At 35.9% G+C, this 25,863-nt stretch overlaps 1 protein-coding gene across 1 annotated transcript in view; it reads left to right on the top strand.

Moving 5' to 3' along the window:
- The first annotated feature begins 8,235 nt into the window (after positions 1–8,235).
- The window catches only part of LOC149800206 (uncharacterized), a 35,353-nt gene continuing 17,725 nt past the window's right edge, over positions 8,236–25,863 (top strand). The window contains exons 1-5 of the mRNA XM_089959776.1: positions 8,236–8,531; positions 9,791–9,833; positions 10,352–10,446; positions 17,631–17,966; positions 20,458–20,597. Coding sequence (XP_089815902.1) covers positions 10,374–10,446; positions 17,631–17,966; positions 20,458–20,597 — 549 coding nt within the window. The 5' untranslated portion in view covers positions 8,236–8,531; positions 9,791–9,833; positions 10,352–10,373. The remainder of the gene's footprint in view (positions 8,532–9,790; positions 9,834–10,351; positions 10,447–17,630; positions 17,967–20,457; positions 20,598–25,863) is intronic.

Raw genomic sequence — 25,863 nt, 5'->3', positions numbered from 1 at the left:
AGAAAATGTGAGAATGCTAAAAGTCACTGAAGACCTGAAAGAAGAGCTCTTCAAGGAGGAATTCAAGAAGGAGAAAGAAGAATGGATGGAGAAGTACAGACTTCATAAACAGCAGAGAGAGCAGCAACAGCAGCAGCATGAACCTGACAGAGGCTTTGTCAACAGTTGTATCGACACCAAAGAGTTCTTCTTCTCTTTTCCGAAGAAGCAGACCTTATCCTGTGAGAAAGCCTGTCGTCAGAGGAGGCCGCCATCTTATAACCTAAGCGATCGCCATAGCTTCAAGTTCCAAAAAAAAAAATTTCAGGGCTACCCCATACTCTCGAAAAGAAATAACATTCCATTGCCTATGATATGTTAGTCAGTTAGAAGAAAAAATACAGAAGTGAGTCTATCAGCACATGATTTCTTTATCTTGGTTAGAAAGTGCGACTCTAAGTCCTTTGTTTCCGTCGCTTATCAAAATTTTAAAAATAGTAATGTTCTGTAAAAAAGTGAGTGAGTGTTTCTTTTAGGTTTGTGCGTTTTTTTTTTTTTGGTTGGTGATAATATGGATAATGTAAGTTCGGGTACAACGAAATTAAAAGAATTAGGCCCAGAACTCGGTGTGGAGGGAAGAAATATACGCAACAGTAGCGGGAGCAAGAAATGCAGACCTAGCCAGTTAGCACTCCACCCACCTCGAGAACACAAATAACATCTAGTCAACATCCGACTATACCTAACAAACAACCTGCCCCGGAAAGAGTGGTGGCCAAACAAAGGGCCAATTATGTTAGACAAACGGTATGGCAAACTCAAATGTAATTATCGGAGGCACTACGTTCTTTTCTGGGGCCCCGAGTGGCCGAGTGGTCTAAAGAGCTCTCCGTTACGGATCACTGTCATCTCACCTTTGTCTGCATGGGTTCGAGTCTCGGATTCGGCTAATGTGGGTATGTGAGAAAGCTTGCAAGTAGCTTCTCGTGGGTGGGTGGTTCTTTCCGGGTTTTTCCCCCACCATTAATACTGGCCGCCATGTATAGCCTATCGCGTGCTGAAAAATGGCGTTAAACCCTACAACAACAACAACGTTCTTTTCTCACTCCGATACTACAGGCAATCTCAGCTGAAAGAACAACCACAACAACAATAACAGCGACAGACACCATAGCAGCGGATTTGAAACTATCTACCTCAACTAAAGAATTAGTATCAGAACCAGAAGAGGAAATTGAGGCGGTTGAGGAGGAGGAGGGGGACGCTGACCCTCGTTGAGAAGTACACCGAAATGGGACTAGATCAAGCATTGTATGACGTCAACGAAGCAGGGTAGTTTATTAGAGCCATACAATACGTTGCCTACAAATCTCTAGACACATTTAAACCAAGACCTTCTCAATGGGGATTAGGGTCAGAGTTCTTCCCCAGTTCTACAGACAAGCCTACACTGGATACCCCCTCAGTCAACTGGTAGAAGCCGCTGCTTACATTGCCGCCCATCATGGCTACGCATTTCCTGATATCAAGAATCATGAGACTAGGAGTGCGGGAAAGAACGTGAAAGCAAAAGAGAGACGTGTTACCTTCTAACAGAAAAAACAGCCTTTTTTAGGGCTCCAAAAGATTGCTTTTTATTAACCAGGGAACCATATTTGGCTTGGTATCCCTCCTTGACTAAACTATTCTCGAAACAAACTTGACCCATTGGAACACCGCAACAAACTTAACTTTTTAAACCTAACAGTGACCAAACTGGTATATGTCTCTTAGACATAATAATTTAAATAAGGTCAGTATGGCTATTTTTATGTACACTAAGTACTAATATTAGATAGATATGTTAGGAAGTAGGAAATTTAACAGACTCGTTAGATTTGAACTAATTGCACAAGTGGTTAACACATTATTGGTACTTTTTACTGTCCATTAGCAAAAACGGGACTTGATTTGAAATAAGTACGGGCTAGCGTTTTGTTGAGTACTTAACACCCATGGCTGTCTTTTTGAGCACCTTTTTCCTCCTTTACCACGCTCGGACAGAAAAATGAGTGTGTGGTGAGACTATTCCCACTCATGTTTAAAGCCTTTCAGTCAGGTTGTTAAGGACTAGTTAGTCCTACACCTGAGTGGCTAAATTTAAAAGTAGTCTGTGAGTACATAAAAGCCTGGGAGATGAGGCTCTCTTTCCTTCCCCAGGAGTAATTAAAAATCACGCGGTGCGTTATTAAACCAGTGATATATGCTCCATTAGAGCGAAAATCACTTTAATTCAAGTAAGCAAGCAAGCAAGTTCGGGTACCATCTCTAGCACTCTTGATGACACCAACTGTCTGGGTTATTTTCTTTCTTGCAAGCCCCTATGTTCCACTTCTGTTTGTGATAATAACTTGTGATACTTCACATTTTCTAAAGTGGAAATCTTTACAAGCCGTACAAAATACAAAACTTATATGACTTTGGCTTTTGACACTTGCACAGACTCTTCACTTTATAAGTGTCACGAGAAAATTGTATATCCAATTTTTACCATTTTCAAAAACACGCACACACTTGCAGCTTAACCAGAAATATGTACATCTTGTTTTGTGGATAAGTCACAGACAAGTCCAAGTCCATAGGTGGTTATGAACGTTAGGAATATCCCCTCATTTTTTCAGAAATATCAAAGCTTCTATGTGCATTTTCCCTTTTCCACTCTATATTAGTGCTTAGATTTGTTCCAAAAAAAAAGAAAAAAGAAACGAAACAATTTTGAAGAAAAAAACAACTGAATTTTGAATTCAGGTTTCTCTCTGTTTATAATTTTTTTTAAAGTTGATGGTGCATGACAGAGTACATTCGCCTACCTTTCCAAAGTGAGAGACATTTCTTCACATGTCACAGCCTTTGTTAAATTCGGTTTCATTGGTTAGTTATCGTTAATCTTTAATTTTTTGATGCATTTCTTTTTGATAGAAGATTTAAGGCTTTCTAGTGTTGTAACGGTATTTATGTTGTTTAGTCTGTTGATGAAATTATCTATAGCAAAGTGCTTAAGATTTTTTCAGGTTTTTTATTATTTCAAGCCCTACAAAAGGAGACCAAATTTGTCTTCAAAGAGGATTGAAACTCTAAATTACACGGGCGTGAAGGAAAACATCGTTATGTTCATTCTAATCATGCTTGCCGTATCTCTTTGTGTTTTAGAGGTCATATTTCTTCTTAAGTAAATACACGCATCAATAGACAGACAGATTGGGTCATCATCCTTGAGTTTCACTGTACTTTCGGTTCTTTACTTCATACAAACCCCAAATTTATTAGTTTGAAAAAAAAAAAAAAAAAAAGATAACATGCCCCTCAATACTGTAACACATCTGTTCTGACTCTACCGATGTGAGTGTGAGTGTTTATGTTAAAATGTTTAAGTGAGATATAAAAAAATGGTCAGCTTGAAAACGCGAACCAATACTGTGACGCTCAGTATTTTGATGTGGTAAGAAGAAATGGTACAACACACACAAAGAGAACTTGTAAGTTCACATTTCAGTCTGTCTGCACTGTAATGGTAACAACGCAAGAACATAGGGATTATTATGCCACACAGTCCTAGAACAAAACAATGCATCACCCGTTGTAAGCCATTTCATTGGCTATACTTATTTTCTTACCGCGTTCACTTCGAATTGACTTGAGTAGCTATTCACACAGTGACATGCTTTACTGGGTCTATCCTATAGGCGATTTATATCAAAAAATATTTTAAAAAATTAAACTAATGCACGAACAATGGTTCCATGGGCGATCCCATGGAAATTGTGTCCGTCTTATTACAAAATACATCAACATTTAATTTAACCGTGCAGATCGCTAGAACAAACCTCTGATCATATACATTTTGAAAAGTGTTGTGTGACACGGATCGCCATTGTCGCTTGGTGTCTGCTTTCTTCTTCGAAAAGAGATCGTTTCGTCTTGACTATAAAAATTTAATTTGACTAAGTTTTACGCACTACTTGAACTCATACATTTCACGTTGTAGGTGTAAGCCGTCGTTCTCAGTTTTCTGGAAGTTCGTTTTTGCGTTTCTCAGATGTGATACTATTTTTATGGACCGAACGAAATTTCTTTTGGCGTGAATCAGGACTCGTGGTTTTGTGGCATAATTGGAGAGCATTGATGAAAGCTCAGTTAAGTCGTCTTCGAAATCGCTGACACGGATCTGAGCTAACACTTCAGGTTTTGTGTGAGGCGATACGGTACATCATTGCCTTTCACTTCCTCAATGAAATCGTTTCATCTTATTGCAAAATTACATTTGACTAGGTTTCATACGCAGCAGGTCCCTGTATATAAGGAGAGTGTCTTAGCGTCAGAGTATTCATTCCACTCTCAAACGATCAAGAAGATGGAAGAGTCAGCACAGATCGACCTGCTGGTCAAATATTTGCTAAAAGTCATACGAAAGCATAATTCACAGGCGAAAGTGGCAACAAAACTTACTCTTTTGGTCGTTGATTTGATGAGAGTCATACGAAAGTGTGTGCTAATGAAGTTTGCTATATCTGCAAAGGTAAATGGGTATTTGTCTCCAGAATACCTGCTTCGTCTAAGAAAGAGAGACAAAAGTCAAGATACCTAATATCGTTGTCAGGAGAAAGGACACTGGAATTCAGAGTGCCCTACGAGAAAAGAGAAGAAACAGAAACAAGACGAAACAGAGAAGAGGGATTCAGAAGAAGAAGAAGAAATTGAAGATGATGAAGAACTTGTGCCAGTAAAGACATGGAAATGGAAAAATTGACAATGTGAGCCGATGCGTTGGCCCTGATGTGAAATTTCATACTACCTTCTAAAAGAGAATAGACCAGAAAGAAAACGTAAGTGTCTCTTGGTCTTGACATTGTATAATAAGGATGGCGTGTTTTGTTTTTACTCACACTTTATGAAATTGTGCTCTTTCACCTCTCTCTATCCCTCTGGATCATGTTTTAGTTAGAATTGAAATGGAAGGATGTTTTCCTTCACGCACGCTCTTTAGGCATGCAAGTCCGTAAACAATAGTCAGTCTATTCATCCATCATTTTGTGTCTTGATGTTTCCTAAATCACACACTGATGCCATAAAATAACGGGTTAAATGGGTTTTGTAGTGTTGGGAGTGGGGGTGGGGTGGGGTGTAGGTGTTTGGCAGAGTTGGTCATTGCAGGTGAGGGCTTAGGTGCTTTCAAAAAACTTTTTCTTCTTCACTCTGTGTTGATGGAATATAATGGGTTATTTTCTTCACTCTCTGTTGATAGTATATATAAAGGATTATTTCTTCACTCCGTGTGGATAGTGTATAATGGTTTTCTTCTTCCCTCTGTGGTGTGCGTGTGTGTGTGTGTGTGTGTGTGTTCGCGTACGTTGTGTAGATCGTATATTTGGTTGTTTTTTATTCTTCCTCCCGAGTGTGGATAGTATATTTGGGGTTTGTATGCGTTAGCGACCTTGTGTGGATAGTATATTTGGGGTTTGTATGCGTTCGCGTACGTTTGTGTGGATAGTTTATTTGGGGTTTGTATTATCTCCCCTCTATGTTGATAGTATACTTGGGTTTTTTTTTTTCCTCTTCCCTCTCTCTCTGTGTGTGTGTGTGCGTGTCTGGGCGCGTATGTTGTGTGTGTGTGTGTGTGTATTGGTCTCTGTTTGTCCCTATAAAACTCACTTTATCCCTATCAGATACACTCTACCTACCTACCTACAGTAGCGCGTATTCAGGTCAGCCACTTGCAACACTGTTGCCATTTATCCCCTTGTGTTCAGTACAGTGACGTCACTGACGCTGGAAATTTTGAGACTATAAATATGGACTTGGGGATTTCCACATTTTGTAGCTATACATATATACTAGAGTTCATAAACAGGAACGTCACTCAAGCTGAGGCTATAAAAAGATAGTGGGATTTTCCAAAGGAATAACCCACAAGTTGGAGCTATAAATAGATAGTTGGATTTCATAGGAATTTCAGCTGATTATAGATACATAGGTATTTATCCACGATCGTCACACAAGTTGATATTGTAAGTAGTTACTAATTTTATCCATTTTAGTCTAAACCATTGTAAGTTAATTTTCTGGGATATGTTTATTTTCCTTTAAATTCTGGGACAATTTCGTCATTTTAGCGTTACTTTTAGTCACATCCATTTTGTCGTTGAGCATTTCCTTGATTATAGCTATTTATAGCATCATTACAATCATGCAAAGTTTTGAACACCCCAGCAAGATTTCAGGTCTTGGTAATGCTTTATATATAAATCTCACGCTTGTACTAGTGTATGTATGTCTCTGTCTCTGTTGTGTTTGACCCTCTACCATCATTGTCCCTAGACAATCCCACCATGTTCAATTCCCCTTGACGCTATACAGACCCACCATGTTCAATTTCCATATGTTAAATTCCCCTAGTCCCTAGACAGACCCACACTCTATTCCCATGTTCAATTCCCCTTGTCCCTAGAGTGACCCAGCAATTTTTCCCATGTTCAATTTCCCTTGACGCTATACAGTCCCACCCTGTTTAAATTCCCTTGACGCTATACAGTCCCCTATTCCCATGTTCAATTCCCCTTGTCGCTAAACAGTTCCACGATTTTTCTCCATGTTAATTTCCCCTTGTCGCTAAACAGTCCCACGATTTTTCTCCATGTTAATTTCCCTTGTCGCCAGATTGTTCCACGATTTTTCTTCATGTTAATTTTCCATTGTCGCCAGATTGTCCCGGGGAGGGGGGTTCTGTAATGCTAATTCCCATTGTCGCTAGGGTATCCCACTTCACTACTCCCAAGAATGGAGGGTTAAATATAATAGCTGTTTCGATTGGATGGAGGAAAATAACGAACTAGTGCGATAGTTTCATCAGATTGAGTGTCAGATAGGCTTTCAGAGCAAAGCTAGCGCGCTAGAAAAACTAGCGCGTGTGAAAATAAAATTTACGTGTAAGTTTTCATTTTTTTGTGCTCTAAAATGAAGAAACAGAATGTTACTTACAACTTTTTAGCGAGCTAGTTACAAAAACTAACACGTTGAAAATGAATGTGTATGTTTTTATACGCGCTACAATAGCATGCTAATGACACAGTATACCACAGTCGGCATCAATACCTAAAATAGCTAACATCCTAGTATGCCCCCCCCCACCACCACCACCACCATCCTCAATCTGTTTGTCCACATGTAAACATGTACTAATTACGTGTTCAAATAGTCATATAGTGTAAGTTTAATGTCAGTAAGTGAAGCTGTATTGGAATTTCAGCATGGACATAAAAGACCCACACACATAGACGGACAAAGTAAATCCCATATACATTCCGCTTATTGTCATTAAGGTTTAAAAAGATATTTTGAATAGGTCGCTACTCTTGACTATGTTTCAAAAACCAAGTGAATTTTATTGGGGTAAATGAAATGTAATTTGAAATAACCAAGTATGCTCAAAACTAAAAGCATGATAGTAATTTGCAGGTTAAAATGGTTTCAGAGATTTTGTCCCTTGTTGAACTAAATTCAGAGACTGCCAGTATAGCTTTCAGAAGGGGGTGATATTTTACCGCAATGCTTGCAAATTTACAGCCTTCAAATAACTTGAAAAGGTTCTTGCTCTGATATGTTGACAAAAGACTTATTTTATCCATTATATTAATTGAAAACTATTAATTATCTTGAGGCAATAGAAGAAAACAAATCTGCTTTGGAAGAATATTCAAGATGACACCTTCCACTCTGCCAAAATAAATGGTTGGGCCCTTGGCAGAGAGTTTCTAGTTCTACACAGATACTGGCATTGCAGAAAATGTAAAATTCATGTAACGTTTCTGTCATTTCAAACGTTCTTGCAGTATAGATGATAAATGAATAATGTCTGATATTGTACGTTTCATGTCTCGTTTTATATGAAATTCTTAGAACCTCCCTAGTTCTCAGATCCTCAAGGATAGTGAGATGAATCTGTACATTCATGCATCATGGTCTTAAGTCATGACACACACCACATTATCGTGATCCAGTTTTAAAGGTCAGTGCAGTCTACAAGTCGTTTAAGCAATGAAAATAAAATATTCTGGATGGCGTGTATTGTACAACTATCTCTCCCTCATTCTGCTATTGACATACTCTGGGTAGTTTTGAGATGAGCCCCGAACAAACCTACCTAATAAGGCTGCAAAAGACGAGAATAATGGGGAAAGATCCACAATGCGCATTGATATCATAAACATTGTATACATAGGAATAGCTACTCGAATGAATGAGGGAAGTTCTTGGTAAATGACGGCAAGTAATCAAATTTGTACGCTTTTTGTAACTAAAATATGGACCAATCAAGATCAAGACAATCGCACGTATTTATGCTTGTTCTACCAAGAACAGAAAACGAAACTGCTATATAGCAACGGGAAAACTGCGCAATCGCATACGTTGAAAATTAATCGAGCAAAACTCAACTACCGTCTTTCGAGAAGGAACATAGTTTTGAAGCTCTTACCTATCGGGTATTCTTTCTGCAAACAGAATATCCTTTTTAACAGGTAAGTACTAGAGATCTGCATATACCAGTAATGACTGGTTCAAGTGTGAAGAGACTGCACTCGAATTAGTCAGTGTCACAGGGGCTCGTATCGTTGTTTACAATTTACCTGTCATACAGAGGACCCTTTTCTCCTTACTGGCGCGACCTGTTTACAAATAAACGCTGTGTTTGTTTGGGTTTTTTTCGGGGGGTGGGGGTGGGGTTCAAGCTCTTATTCGCGTAGCGTAATAAATTTGGCACCGATGTTTTGCTCAGGCCTTCGACTTTATTATGCGTATCCGAAATTTAGGTCGCTCGAGATAGGAGAGAAGTGGCCTCCGTTGTAGTTATTATGTAGTACAAGTATGACAGGTAAATTGTAATGATACAAGCCCCCGTGGTCAATGTATGTTGAATATATTAAACTTTCTGTGTCACAACGGGTTGGTTGCTAAATTTAAATTGTTTTCAAACATAAATACATGACATTGTATTTTTCAAGGTGATAGTTGCAAATCTAGAGCAATTATTTGTTTACTTTAGAGCGAGCGGGGTGGGGGAAGAGAAGACCATTGTGAAAATCAAATCAGAGTTGTTTCCCTTCAACCACACGCTCTTGAAGGACTCACGGTACTAATTCCACTCCAATGGTAAACATATGGAAACACTATCATATTCAAAATTCAATAACTTAAAATTTATGGGTGCTGATAATGACACCTATAATTTTTCGTGCACATCTAACCTTGGTGCAAGCTTATGTGTGGAGAACACCATATGACCCGCGGCAATTTGTTTACATACATGTGCATGAAACACATGTTATTGATTCTGCACCAAATGAATCAGGTGCTACTTTCAGTATTGAGTACTCCTAAGTCAAGCCTGTAAAAATGCTAAAATTGCATCAGTAGAAATTTGTCAATATTTTTTTTACATTACATATAGGATAAGCTCTCAATAGATATTTTTCCTAAAATTTTAATTTTCATTATTAACCAATTATGGACCACCAAACCTATAAATACTCTATTATTTCTTCACCCATTTCTAGAATGGTTCACAGTTCTTCCATATAATTAGTACCGTGTGTCCTGAAATGCAGTTGGTTTGCAATTGGTTTGCTATTGTACCTCACATCGTGCGATCGCTAGGAAATGCATCTGAACAATATTTCAAAACTTAAGTTGATACAAATACTAAAGGACATATTTAAGGAATTGTTCTTTATGAAAATATGTTATCTCAAATTCTATTAAGTTTCTCCTTACAATTCAGGCGTGGCCAACACTATCCTGTGGACAGACCGTGTTACAACTTGGTAAGTCACTGAGCTTAGTCACTGTGGCTCCATAGTGAAATATACATTCTACCAGAAAATCCCAAACACTTCTGTTATATCGTGTTTCATTGATTTCCATCATAAACTGAATATTAATCCTGTCATTCCTAGCCATACATTGCTAGCAAACAGCGGGAATTATATTTTAAGTTTCTTCTAATTTAGTACGTTCTGTTATCTTAATCAATAAATCATTATTTATAACATTAGTACATTTTGCATCATTTAAAAGAATTAAATAAAGTAGTTGTGATAACACCACTTGTTCCACCACTTAAACGAATTAGTAACGAGTCAGATCCCGTCTTTCTTATCATCACTTCAACTGGCCCTGTAGTTTTGTGTACTCTATTTGATATACCTGGTTATTGTGTTTCGTGTATCGATATGTGTAATTTTGACTAAATTGTCCCCAATATTATGTAAAGCATGCCTTGTTTCCTTTTGTACAAGACTCATCCATACACCACTTTAATTATCATATGCATTTATGTCAGTGTCAGGCTCCGGTTTGAAGATATGAGGCCTCCAGGGTCATTGTCCGGCGTCATTGTCTTTGGTGTTATTGCCGTTCAACTCGAATTTGCCCACGGTATGTATAAAGTACAGGTAAAACGCCAGAATAAAAAATATATAATTATAATCTCAGCCTCCTTTTGACGACAAATGGGACCCTGCACATCCAAGTACAGGTATGTGTGACGATTTCAAGCACAGGTCCGTATGACTATTTTATTTAAAGTCTGAATGTGTACTTAGATTATATAAATCCATGCAAGGATTATCATGTTTAAGGTGTGTGTAAGAACACCAGGGGAAGAAAGAGTTGTCCAATAAATCTAATTTAATGTTTTTCCTACAAGCAACTAAAGCCTCTAGAACTATACACTACAACTGCCTAGAGCAAGACAAGAAACTATTGTAAATCAGAAACGTGAGCTTAGTGTATAGAGAAAATGTAAGGTGGTGAAAATGTTATGCTGTAATCAACAAACGTATTTAGAATGTTTTACCAACTAGCAAATTGTTTTTAACCATGTATTCTTTTAAACAATACTGGACACACTTGTATTTGTAACTGAACAATGGGAGGTGGAATGCAAAAAAGAGAATAATAGATGAATAAGTCTTAAAGTTAAAACATCTATTATGCTAACGCTCATTTAATAGCCAAGCTGATATGAAGGTAGAAGGTTGACAAGTTAGAGCAGTAACAAGAACAAATATAACCCTCATAATCTTCTGAATCAGCATTAACAGAACCAACCACACTTGTTATATCGATATATACGGTATCTCTGCCGCTCATTGTTTGGTCCAGGTGCATTCCTATATGAAAACATTAAAAACTAAGATTGAAAAGCACTAGATCAGCAGAAAGTGGGCTGTTTTGAAAACAAAAAATCTAAAATTCACTAATCCACTCATATTTTCTTACATCATCATCTCACATAAGGGTACAAGAATATTAAAACTAAAAAAGAATAATAACAAACAATATACGGACCAATCAGACTATGAAGATTATTAAAGATCACATGTTTTAAATTAATAGATTAGCTGGTATTTGAAATTTTACTACTACTTTAAATGGAAATTATAAAATACTAAATCTGTGTTGTTGGAAAACCACCAAACAAAACAGAGCAAAGGAATACAAGAAACCAGGGACAAGTCTGCGCCCGCAGTTTGCACCTCTTTCAGTCTGTACATGAGCCTGTATCGTTGCACTTCACATTGTCTTTGCAGATATGTTTTTCACACGCTCCGCCATTTCATAGACAATGACTAAACGACAGAAAAGGGTCGTATAGTGAATGTTCTAAATAGTATTTTCCCCACATTTTTCATTTCTTCAAGCTGATCGTCCTGTTTCCTTTGCTTTCAAATTGTGCTCCTAGTCTTATTAAATTTTTTAAAATATAAGAATCTGTTTTAAGTTCTTTATAAGTCTTAACGATTATCAAACAAAGTGCATAATTTCTTTACAAGCTTAGTTTGTTTAACAGTAGTTTGTGTGCTTCTTTTGTTGTTATTCGTTTGTCTGCCGAATAAGGCTTTCTTTCACATTCTTTTTCAATTCCAATTGCTGGACGTTATTGTGGCCTTGCTCTGACCCTAAAGAAATTGCCTTGACTTTTATCTCTGCTGGTAATTTCCATTGCTCTATAATGATATACTGTATGTAGGTTTCTGTCAATGATACAGTGTGTATATGTTGCTCTCAATGATACACTGTGCATAGGTTTCTCTCAATGATATACTGTGTATATGTTACTCTCAGTGATATACTCTGTATAGGTTGCTCTCAATTACATACCGTGTATAGGTTACTCTCAATTATATAATGTGTATAGGTTACTCTCAATGATATACTGTGTATAGGTTACTCTCAATGATATAATATGTATAGGTTACTCTCAATGATACACTGTGTATAGGTTACTCTCAATGATACACTGTGTGTATGTTACTCTCAGTGATACACTGCATAGGTTACTCACAATGATATACTGTGTATAGGTTACTCTCAATGATACACTGTATATGATACTCTTAATGATACACTGTGTATGTTACTCTCAATGATACACTGTACATAGGTTACTCACAATGATACACTGTACATAGATTTCTCTCAGTGATATCCCATGTATAGGTTACTCTGAATGATATACTGTGTATAGGTTACTCTCAATGATACACTTTGTGTATGTTACTCTCAATGATACACTGTGCATAGGTTACTCACAATGATATACTGTGTATAGGTTACTCTCAATGATACACTGTGTATATGATACTCTTAATGATACACTGTGTATGTTACTCTCAATGATACACTGTGCATAGGTTACTCACAATGATACACTGTACATAGGTTTCTCTCAATGATATCCCATGTATAGGTTACTCTCAATGGTATACTGTGTATAGGTTACTCTCAATGATACACTGTGTATATGTTACTCTCAATGATATACCGTGTATAGGTTACTCTCAATTATATGCTGTTCATAGGTTCCTCTCAATGACATGTTGTGTATTAATAGAATCTATTTTGGGGTTTGCACCACGATAATGAAATCCTAATCAAGGATATACATTATTTCCTTTAAACATCGACATATATTAATTTTCTCACCCAATTTTGTTACAATTAAACTAAAATAACTGAACATTTTTTGCAATATGGTCAGCAGATTCAACACATACAGTATTAATCAGCTGCTATTAATGCCTCTCAATTTATATAAAGGTCATCAGGTCTTGTACTCATTTATGAAATCTGAAGAATCATCTAAGTATAATCTTGCAATATAAGCCTCTGGAAACAGAATCAATAGAAAAGTTATAATTGTTACATGTTGGAAGTAGTGCACAATGAGTATCTCAAGCCACTTGCTATTTTTGTGTAGATACCGCGCATTAATACGAATATGTTAATGGCATGACCTGTCGACCCTAAGTGCACAAGTTCTATGCATGAAAAAATAGAAACATAAAATATTTGATATTATTACTGTATTAACACATTTAATTGATGAATGTCATATGAAAAAACAATAAATAATTATTATATTTTATATGGCTAACTTTCAAGTTTCATCAGTTCTAATTTGGAAAAATATCCTATGGTAGGCAATGTACAATACCATACAATGCTGAGTTCAGTTCAAGCGAAGTGTATAGCGACTGAGGAGATTTATAATTCATGACTTCCTTGGAAATTTATATTCTGTGTCCTGGAAATATAACAAGGGTTTTCTATTACTAGTGTAACGATACGTTACATGGAAATTTTCTTGTGGAATAAGGTGTGGATTGGTGATGGAACCATTGTGATTGGTAAGTGCAGGAGTTTTCATCTGCAATTGTATTATTATGTTTGATTTAACTGGGGCTCATTGGGGGTGTTTGACAAAGTTTGAGGAAACCAGTCTGACATAACACATTTCTGGTTGTTGATGTCTTTTGCGCTAGCTCATATAAGAGTTTGGATTTTTTAGCTTCTGATGTTTATAGTCTGTGTGATAGTGTTTTCTGTTATAGTTCGTTTCACACTGCATAGTCAATTTTATCCCATCTGTACGTGAGTAAATTTTCAAGTCAATGTCATAAATGTAGCTAAATCTACCTTATTCGTTTCACACAAAGTATTTTAAACGAGTTAGGTACTTTTAGTTACATTTAATGATACTAACCTGAAAATGTACTGGGTTACAGATTTTTTATGTTTCTTGTTTTTTGTAACATTTCTTAATTTGAAAAACTGTAGTGTCAACTGAAGCACCCAGTCCAGTCAGCGATCCAGTGGTCGTAACATGAAGTCTATTACATCTACTACTTACCTTACACTTATAATTGTATATACAAACGTTTAGCGAGAAACATTTCATAATGTCAGTCTAATCTTCCACCGGGGAGACTAAGGAAACATTAAAAACTAATTACACCTTTTTAACATGGTTTAATTTGTAAATTATATGTTTCATAGCTTTTAACATAACGATTGAAGATGATGCCATATTTATTCATGGACAAATGGACGTGTGGATGACAAGTACTTTCTGTAACTAAAGTGGCGACACCAAGGCTTTCACGTGCTGTCTAACCATTACAACACATCCACCAATGTTGTCACCGCTGTCAATCCATTACAGCACATACACCAATGTGTTCACTGCTGTCTAGCCATTACAACACATCCAGCAACGGCAGATTCATCGAAGCTGGCGTCATCGCCAAAATTCATCAAAGGAAAATAAATTAGTTTTACATAGATGCTGTTTCTAGCTTATCATGTGAAGGTGTTCTTATAAGTACACAGACACTTTCATTTCTCTTGCCATCATGGTAATTGATTAAGTGCAGCTAATGTAAGTAATTAGTTATTTCGCAGAGCCTGGTGGTATTGTTTTTGAAATGGGCGATGGTGTACAAAAAATAATGTTTGTGTTACTGCAAAACTTATAAATGTTTTCAAAGTTAAGTTTTACATGAATTTAAAATAATGATTGATGTATTTGTATATGTAATTTAAGAGCATATCATTCCCCTGTATATAAATCTAATAACATCAAGAACTCTTTTAAACAAAGTGTTGTTGTTATTTTATTAACTAAAAAGGACTCCAGTTATAGTCTGCTTTTGTTCTAGTTTTTGTTTATTTAATGCTAATTTGTATGGTGAATAATTTAATACCAATGACAACGTAAGAACAAGAATAATGAAATACATTTTGACTTCCTGACCGGATTTCAATGCGTTTTGACCTTGAACAACTCCTAACCAGCTAAAGGAAGATACAAGAGTTTAGTCTAAGGTTATTGCCGATGGAGGATATCAGTAGGGAGGGTGTCCTGATGTGTTCTGGAATGGAGTTATATTTCATTACTTTAATTCTAATTAAGCATGCTTTTTTTTTGTTGTTGCTTTGCCACGGGGTAAAACTTCCCTATCCATAAGTAATTCTAGGCACAGCCAATTAATTTGTCCGCATGTTCTTGCCCACTTAGTTCACACCTTAATGAAAACAGGTATTAGAATAAAAGCGTCATTGCTAACGGGTTTTCAAAGCCTACTGAAAAGGGAGTAAAGGTCTAAAATCCAAATGCGCAGAATCCACCATTTTTCAAAATGAACGTCCTCAAGATAACTATACATTTATCCAGTATTTTGAATACTTATACATAAAGTAAATGAGTATTTATGGATGGAACATACACAATAGCAACAGTTGCATTAAGCAACAGTCATTACAAGGAAAACAATAACCTAGTGTATAGTTATATTACTGTGTCCTTGAAAACAACAAGAACTTTGATTAGAACACAAACATCAACATTATTGTCATGATCATAAGCGGCATAATCAATGTTATCATCAACACTGCAATAACTTCAACAGGAGTCAGGAAAGTTGTTGGAGTAAAGAAATGTGTATGCGTTGAATCTAAGATACTTATAACGAATAGGCTATGGGAACAAAATAAAACTTTACAATAAAACCTTAAATGAAGAAAGGGGATTAAAAAAATTTATAATTATTGATTGGATGGTAGTATTTAATTTGTCTAAGGTTTGAAATAATTACTTTGTGATCAGGTCAATTAAAAAGAGCCGACAATGTATTCATTCATCATATTACTCATTCTTTCCATTGTTTTGAGAATAACAACAATTCCTAAATATGTAAATATGAAATTTTGTACATTTTCATTAATGTATTATTCACAAACTTGTTCACTTTACTGCACTACCTTAATCACGTTCATTTTAATACATACCCATGTTCTCTGTAGTGTGCTTTGTTCATAAATGTGTATTATAATTTTCACTTCATGTGTAAAGTGGAGTACATGACTAGTTAAACAGAGTGAACAAGAAGTTCACATTGCAACTGTATATATTGCACAGACATGCCCATGAATTTTGTTTATTCGTCTGCATTCGACTTTGCTGAAACACCTTGATCAATCAAAACAAATATGCAGCATTTAAGTATTAGTTCAAATTTAGACAAATATTACAGTCTAATTAGATCTACATATACATACGTAAGTATACCCCATAACTATTTGGTGCATCAGAGGATATGGGCGTGATCGATTACGAAATGTTACTGAGTCTAAATATATGCATTGGGATAACTAACACAGATATTTCCTTCAGTAGGAACCCATCTTCTAAAAAACAAAAAATGTGACACTGACACATTTGATACAATGTAATGGAAATATCCATGTGATGCATTCTGACAGGTACACAAAATGTTTCTCATTCCTTTGTTATGTATTTTAAAATGTGGGTGGTACAGAAAATGAGACTAAAAGGACAATTTCAAAAGCCAGAAAACTTGCTTGGCAATTTCTAATATTGTATCTTACAGTACAACCTTGGGGCCCCGGGTGGTCCAATGGTTTAAGGAGGTAGACTTTACAGATCACTATAATTTCACCTATGTAAGCATGGGTTCGATTCTCAGGCTTATCAAACGTGGATAAATGAGAAAGCTTCACAGTAGATTCCTGTGGGTCGATGGTTCTTCCCAGAGTTTTCCCGAGTTCTTCTTCCACCAAACATAATGGCCACCTTGTATAGCAGGTCATGTGCTTAAAAATGGCGTTAAATTCATAACAACAAACTTGTATCATCATAGCATTGGCACATGTAATCCACCCCACCCTCACCCCAAGACACACACATAAATAAAAATTAGCATGGCTGAACTTCTAAATGTGTTCTTTCAAGTGTTCTGGACTTTAGTTATTATTTAGACCTTTGCAGACACACTTGCTGATCTCAGCGAAACGCTTGCAATGCTGACTTGGCAGTACAATGAAGGGAAGCAAATCGAAGCTTAGACTGTTTCTCATTGACCGGGCTAAGCAAATCTTGCAGTCGAAAATTATTGGGGACTTTAACAAATTTTATCTTTCAATTTCAGCTCCATATTTCTAGTATGAAATATTAGTCGGAAAAATATAAATTAGAGTGACTAGGTTTTAGATATGCAGTGAGTTACGAAGGTATATATTCCTACATATCTGTGTTTCTGTTTTGTTTAGAATGTCAGTTATCAAACAAACTATACTTACTGTTAATATTGGAAGATATCACTTATGGTGATTTTTCTAAATTTTCGTTATGGATATTGTAACCAATGTGTTGCTGACACCAGCAAATTTTCCATTCTGTATATATATTTTCTATCGAAAATATCATTCTTTCATAATGAAAAGCAATGCGTAGCCTTATTCTTATGAATTTTCAGCTCTGTCATGGAAAACTGTCACGACGAATATCGTCTCCTGCATTAAAGAACAAGTCCTACTGACCTGGGAATATGAGGTCGATCCTGGAGAGTATGTTAAGGCCAAAACGTGGTTCACTGGAGTAGGTAAGACAGCGATACGGATAGCCTATTGGAAAGATATAGATGGATTAACAATAGAGCCCGCATACAGAGACAGAATCACCAAGATGGAAAATGATAGCCTCCTTCTAAGTGATGTAAAAACCAGTGATGAGGGACTGTATACTTTGATTACCAGCATTCCACTTAGTTCAGAGCCCGACCCAAGGTTGACTCTGAACCTCTCTGTTTACAGTAAGTAAATTATGATTGTATGTATGATGATATTTACTACCACAAGCTAATAAAGCTGAACATTATCTGAACTATGTATTTGTTTGCCTTAATCCATAAAGAAAGTATTACAAAGTATTTCTCATCAGAACACTTCCAGTTTAACTTGGAAATAATTGTGAATCATTATGAACCTGTTTGTGTCTTTGTCTTACCATTTCATGATATGGAGACTTGTGAATGATTGTCAACACTTGACAGCCCATGATTGTCAGCAGTTGACAGTCCATGATTGTCAGCATTTGACAGCCGATGATACAACAATCAGGAGCTTTATTATTATATTCTAGCGTACTAATCTACCTAATAATATACATAAACATATTTAGGGTAAATCTAGTTTAAAAAATCAACAGAAATAAGTTGTTCACACAAAAATTGATCTATTGATAAATTTATTTGATCCTGAAATTTTGTAAAATATTTTCTTCACATAATTTGAGATTCAAATCGCAATAATAAGCACTAAGAAAACTGATTTAACTGAAATGTGTATCTCCGTAAATTCAGGGGATCGTGTACCTGGAATGAAACAATACATTTCAATATATCTCATGGTTTGTAGTGAGTGTGCACATGACCCAGTACAAAGCACAACAAGAATAAGGAACTTTGTTTTGTGAACTCCAGGTGAAAGTGACATTATGAAATTATATGGATTGTTCATATGCTTCATTAGTATTGTTTGGGTGGGAGGCAATAAAACTGAGTTTCATATCTATCTATTGATTCTCAGGAATGTCAATCTAAAGCAGATGAATCACGATGATAAGCATGCTGACGTCACTTGCTATCCGGTGGATGAAACTGTCTGCATAATGCCTTGATTTCGTAGGTGTTTCATGTCCCATTATTTGCAGAACCCTGGAGAAATAAAATAAATTATGAACAAAATATCGTAGTTTGAAATGATATATGTAATTGATGAAGATATCGGTAAGGACAGTAGCGGATTTTAAAGGCTCAGTCCCAGTTAATCAAATTGTTCAATATAAAGAATTGTTGTCTCTAGGTTTTTAGTGTAAGCCACGACTCTCTACTATACTAGCACAGTAAAGCTTGACATCTACAAACGATCAATGCACAACTGACACAACCAGTTCATCATTTGTGTCAAAGTTTATTTGTCATAATAATTTATAAGGCTACTGAAGTGTCTCTGAACTGACAACTGGTGTCCGTACGTAGGTTGTATTCCCAATTCAATGCAATTTGTATAATGAGCAAAAGAAACACTAGGTTTTTACTCTCCTTTGACAATGCTCAGTATCACTCTTATTACGTTTAAGTACAAGTTAGAATGTAGGAACGATAATCTATAATCATAATGTGTTTATTGACCAGTTTAATATATTCATATTTCATAAGAATTATTCCAATACAAAGGCACAAATCTATTTTTGCTTATTAGACATGCTTTGAAGATTGTATCTATACAGTTCCTGCAAACTTGGAGTCTGTGTACACATTTAAAATAACTCTGGTCTTATATACAGGGTTCAATGTTGATAGAGAGCCAGTTCAGTGAAGTTCAAGCTTCGATACCTTCGTGCTAAAATTACACGACTGTCATGAACATCTAACAATAACAGTGTCATGAACATCATGATAAACACAAAGAAACAAAATATATGTCCTGTTACCATATATAGAGTTTCTGTGCAATGTAGTGGTGTATCAGTGGTGTATCATAAATAATATCATATTTTTTGTTATCTTATCGCATTTTTCCAAAAACATCGGCCACAAAGAATACTTTCAAGAGTTTGTCATTACATTTTATGCTTACTTACTCAGTAATTACTTTTACTGTATGTGAGAATTATGCATCCCTGACACTGAAGCGAGTAATTTATTTTGTTAGATCCAAGATTAAGAGCCATTTGTTACAAATAGGTATTACATCTCAGAGTTACATTTGTTACAAATAGGTACTACATCTCAGTTACATTTGTTACAAATAGGTACTACATCTCAGAGTTACATTTGTTACAAATAGGTATTACATCTCAGAGTTACATTTGTTACAAATAGGTACTACATCTCAGAGTTTCATTTGTTACAAATAGGTATTACATCTCAGAGTTACATTTGTTGTGTAGCAATTGAATCACGGCATGTAGAGCATATTTTTGACCCTCATATCATTCAATCTGTGGCGAATTTTCTTTGTCGCTAAAATAGTGCCTCAAAAGGAATCGTGGAGGTGTCAAGAAAGAAGTGAGAGGGCAGCAAGAGCTCTTGTATAAGCAGTGTGTACAGGTGTGCTTCAGTGTTTTTTACTGTGTTGATGTTTATATTTTCTTTGACCTTGACTATCTCTGTTACTTCTTTATTTGTCTCTTTTCTCTTCTTTTTACATTTAAAAGGTTCCAGTCGATTAGAGTGGCTCATCAAATAATAATGATATTATAATATTTTATTATAATGATAATAATAATATTTTTTACAGTTTCTCCATTAGAGGAAGAAGGTTACTGTAAACCTGATATTAATGCCAGCCATGACGAACTTCATGCCTTTTTATACTCTGAGCAAGGATGCGGAAAACCATCACCGATACTGATCTGGAATGTCACGCGTAATAAAGTGGTAAATTCTGTACCAAAGTGATTTTGTAACATTTTAATATTTTTACATCTAGAATAAATGTATATTAAGCAAACTAAACACATATACCCACATACATGCAAAGGTTCTTTCCTTACAAAGACAAGGTCTTTGAGGATTTCTGCTTTATTTTAATAAAGGTTCTTCTACGTTTTGTTATTATCCAATTTATGGGAATACAAAAAGAACTATTACTTGGTAATTATTTCAGTTGTTTCTCTTTTGTTATTTTAGTTATTTTAATCTAAAAAATCTAAACTAAAATACACTTTGTCATGTCCAATATCTGCAAGAGATTTTATGAATGAAACACTTGTTTGAATAAATTTTCCTTCTTGCTCCTTTTCTTCCCTATCAGTTATCAGAAGCGTTGTTATAGATATCCATAACTATTTGGCATTTACTGCATTGTATCCATAACTATTTGGCATTTCTTGCATTGTATCCATAACTATTTGGCATTTACAGTAAAACCTGTCATGAGCGACCTCTGCTATGAGCGACCACCTGTCATTTCCGACCACAATCGTAATGCACGGATCGATTTTACTATATAAACGCTCTGTTATGAACGACCACCTGCTGAACGCGACCAGCGACCGCGATTTCTTGGCAAAATATGCATTTTGACACTGCTATGAACGACCGCATCGCCAAAAAATCAAAACAGATCGACACCACTGACCTTAACTTAATCCTTTGTAAACACTAGAGCTCGGGATAAATGTAGTATGCAAACAAAGTGCACACTGAATAACACTATAGTTGAACAACCATATATCGGGATAAACACCTCTAACCATCATTTAATCCTTTGTAACAAAGACTGCATAAATAGCAAAGATTGCTCTAATAAAGTATTTAAAAATAATTTGTCTTGCTACAGTACCAGTTTTGTGAAATTTACAACTCCAGCGTACGGTGTCATTTGTAAACTGCAGTAAACCAGACTAAAGTACATGTCACTAACCGCCATTGTAGTGCCGAAGTCATGTGAATAGCCAGTAAGAGTAACATCAAAGTGAGTAATGATGGATATACACAGTCAATTTAGAGGTTTGTATTTTTTCTTTATCTGTATGAAAACTCACAAAACGCCGGTAGTCCTTATGTCCAAGTGAGAAATCGTTTGAAAGGGCTTCAGTGTTGGTTTGAGTACGTCGTTTGCTTTCCAGTTAATCCATAATGCCTGGAGGGTGAATGAGCTCATTGTCTTTAATACTAGTAAGTGAGAATCATTTTCGGATTTTTTTAAAATTATTTTTTATTTCTTTTGTTAGTGTTTCACCAAGCCACAATCTGTTTACGTGGGTGCAGATGGTCGGAACATTTGTTTATCGAGCTATAACGCTGTTGATTTAAACTTCGTCTCAGAATAAATGTACAGTATTGTTTCCTGATGAGTTAATTATGTCTTTTGGTTTCATTCATTGGTACATAATATATATTTATTCCACAATTCCCCAAAACCTGATCAAAACCGATAGTCTTTATAACGTCAACACTAATAACAATGGCAGAATCTCCGCTGAAAAAAAGAAAAATTTTAACACTGGAAGAAAGGATTAATGTCATTGAAAGAAATGAAAAAGGCGAGACCACTCGCAAAATAGCAGTCAGCTTAAGCGTCGGTAAAACGCAAGTTCAAAATGTAATCAAAGACAAGAAGTCCATTAGAAACGAATGGCAGAAAGGTGCACAAGCACAGAGGAAATATGCCACGGCACGACGGACAGTTTACGGAGATCTGAACGAGCGAGTATGGGAGTGGTTTTGTGTCGCAAGGAGTAAAAACATACCAGTAAGTGGGAAGTTGATTCATGAAAGGGCAATAATTGAGATACATGTTCAGACCAAATAGCTGAGTAAAACATGTCAACAAAGAAGTATAATGGATTTCTTTAAAAAAAAACAAGTGAATAAGTGTATAAAATAAGATATATAGATCAAATCTAACTGTTAATTTTTTGTATATATTAATGTGATGTTGAAATATAAATTTTATTCTCGTTTGATAGATGTATATCTTTATCATATAAAGATATTTTGAGAGGAATGCATGCATTATTTAACAAGATTCATGAATAAAGGATATGATACATGTACAGTGAGTATGGGTATTATTTATTTTTCAACAATGCTAACTATTAACCCTGAAAACCAGTCCATTTTCACACACCTCTTATGAGAGACCACCTGTCTTGAGAGACCGCTTTTGGTTGGCAGAAGGGGCGGTCTCTCATAACAGGTTTTACTGTATTGCATTAAATCCATAACTATTCGGCATTTATTGTGTTGAATCCATAACTGTTTGGCATTTACTGCATTGTATCCATAACTATTTGGCATTTATTGCATTAAATCCATAACTATTTGGCATTTACTGTATTGTATCCATAACTAGTTGGCATTTACTGCATTGTATCCATAACTAGTTGGCATTTACTGCATTGTATCCATAACTATTTGGCATTTCTTGCATTGTGTCCATAACTATTTGGCATTTCTCACATTGTATCCATAACTATTTGGCATTTATTGCATTGAATCCATAACTATTTGGCATTTATTGCATTGTATCCATAACTATTTGGCATTTATTACATTGTATACATAACTATTTAATAATAATAATAATAATGACGACTTTGTATAGCGCCTAATCTTTAGAAGCTCTAAGCACTTTACAGCATTAGACAACACCTATAAGATAAAAAAACATATAATAATATTATTACAAAAACAAACACCATGAAATTAGAAAAACATTAAAAAATAAAAAACATGCTGAGAATGTTTCAGGTAGAAAACATTATTAGGTCTTTAAGTTTGTTCTTGCAGTCGAAATAAGTGAGTTTTGAGAGCCCTCTTGAATGTGATCACTGTGTCTTTGTGTCTAAGTTCAGTGGGCAATTCATTCCACGTTGCTTGGCCCTGGTATGCAAAAGAACGCTGTCCATATGACTTTGTTTTCATAGTGGGAATAATGAGTATACGATTGTCAGAAGAGGAGCGGAAGTATCTTGCTGGTGTGTACACATGGGTGAGGTCGGATAGGTATGTTGGACTAGAGTCCGACAGTAAATTATAGCACATAGAACAAATTTTGTGTTTGATTCTGGATCAAATGGATAACCAGTGTAGGGTACAAAGCGGCTGGGAGGTGTACTCTGATCGTGGTACTCTAAGTATGATCCGAGCAGCTGTGTTTTGAACTTTTTGAAGTTTCTGGAGTAGGTATTGAGATGAACCAGACAGAATTGAGTTACAATAGTCCAGTCTTGAAAGTACTAATGAACAAACAAGTGTTTTAGTGGCATCAACTGAAAGATATTTGCGAATTGAGCTGATGTGTCTCAGCTCAAGATATGCAGCCTTGCATATGTTCATGACATGTTGGTGCAGTGTGAGAGTACCGTCCAGAGTAACACCTAGGTTTCATACTGATTGTGTGAATTTAATGTTGGCGTTGCTGATTTTATTGTTTGAGGTAAAGAATGTGAATGAGAAAGTCTTTGTGTTGTGATCAGAATGGCCTCAGTTTTATCATCATTCATCTGCAGCTTGTTACATGTCATCCATGATTTCACATCAGAAATGCACCTCTCTACATCTTGGATGGTAGCATCAACTTCAGTTGGGTGGTTAGATTTGTATATTTGGGTGTCATCAGCATACAATTGGTGAGACACGGGATGATGATCTATGACACTTGAGAGCGACTGAGTGTACAGAATGAAGAGAACAGGTCCAAGAACAGACCCCTGTGGAACACCACAACATAGATCAACTGGGCTGGAGTGAATTCCATTTGCAGATACAATTTGTGTCCTGTTGACCAAATAGGACTTGAACCACAGTAAGGCTGTATCATGAATGCCAAATACATGCTGGAGACGGTGAAGTAATATATCATGGTCTGTTGTGTCAAATGCTGCAGACAAATCAGGAGGGTGAGGACTGTAATCTTTCCGCTATCCAACGCAGAGAGAATGTCATTAACTACTTTTAGAAGAGTAGTTTCAGTACTGTGGCAAGGGCGATATGCAGATTGTACATTGCTAACAAGACTGTTTGAATTCAGATGAGATACAAGCTGGGATAGAACAACCTTTTCTAAGATTTTTTATATGAATGGGAGATTAGAAACTGGGCGGTAGTTCTTTAAATCGTTGTGGTCTAGTGTTGGTTTCTTCAGCAGAGGCTTTACAATGGCAGTTTTGAAAAATGATGGGAATTCCCCGGTTGAGAGGGAGGTATTAATAACATCAGTTAGTGAAGGCAATACTGGATCTAAGCACTCGAGCAGCAGTGATGTTGGAATTGGATCAAGTTCACATGACTTTGGTGCACTCTTCATTACGACTGTATGTACGAAATCCATAGAGACAGGTTCAAATGCTGCTAATGGTTGCCACTCAAATTCTATATCCCAACTGTATGGTGACGACGAGTCAGTTGAAGTTGTGGTGTCAAGCTTATCTCTAATGGTTTGTACTTTGTCATGGAAGAAATTTGCAAACATGTCCGGAAGGTCGACTGGAGAGAAGGTAGTTGGAAGTGGTGTTGATTTGTTCCTTGACATTAGCTTGTTAGTAATCTCAAAGAGCTCTTTGCAGGTGGAACTTTCATTTATTGCATTGTATCCATAACTATTTGGCATTTATTGCATTGTAATTAAATGATTCTTGTGCATGTAGGAGAGTTTTGTTGATCCAAGTGTTTGCTTCTGAATGATGTGATTGGAGAAGTATTAATATTAATACATGCTACTTGGATATTTACTCCAGTATTAATAACTTGCTTAAGAGATTGGAAATCTTATATCCTACTGAATCAACTTGAGTTGGAAATACTTATACTAAGTCTAAAATGTTGGACTCGAATCTCAATTAATTTTTTATCATCAGATAAAAACTTGCCCCTTCACTCGAGAGATCTGAGATATCTGCACGTTTGTTATACCTGTTGTATTGTCTTTAACACCAGTTGAAGGGGTCAATGTTTGCATAACACTGCAATTGTGTTGCTGGTTATAAAATGTTCCGAATTAAAGCATTCTTAGGAGATTGATATTGTCCTCAGCATTAGGCATGATCATAATAATTATTAACTATTATCCATTGTACTGATTCTAAATGGTTTGAGATTGCTCATATCCTAATTATCAATTTCATTTCTTATACTTAAACGGAAAAAATTTTCATTTTTGACCCGAAAATGCCATGCCTGTGTTGCATTTGATACT

This window comes from Sinohyriopsis cumingii, chromosome 5 (assembly GCF_028554795.1).
Source record: "Sinohyriopsis cumingii isolate HCF-2022 chromosome 5, ASM2855479v2, whole genome shotgun sequence".
NCBI classification, from domain to species: Eukaryota; Metazoa; Mollusca; class Bivalvia; order Unionida; family Unionidae; genus Sinohyriopsis; species Sinohyriopsis cumingii.
This window is presented reverse-complemented; position numbering and strand designations above follow the sequence as displayed.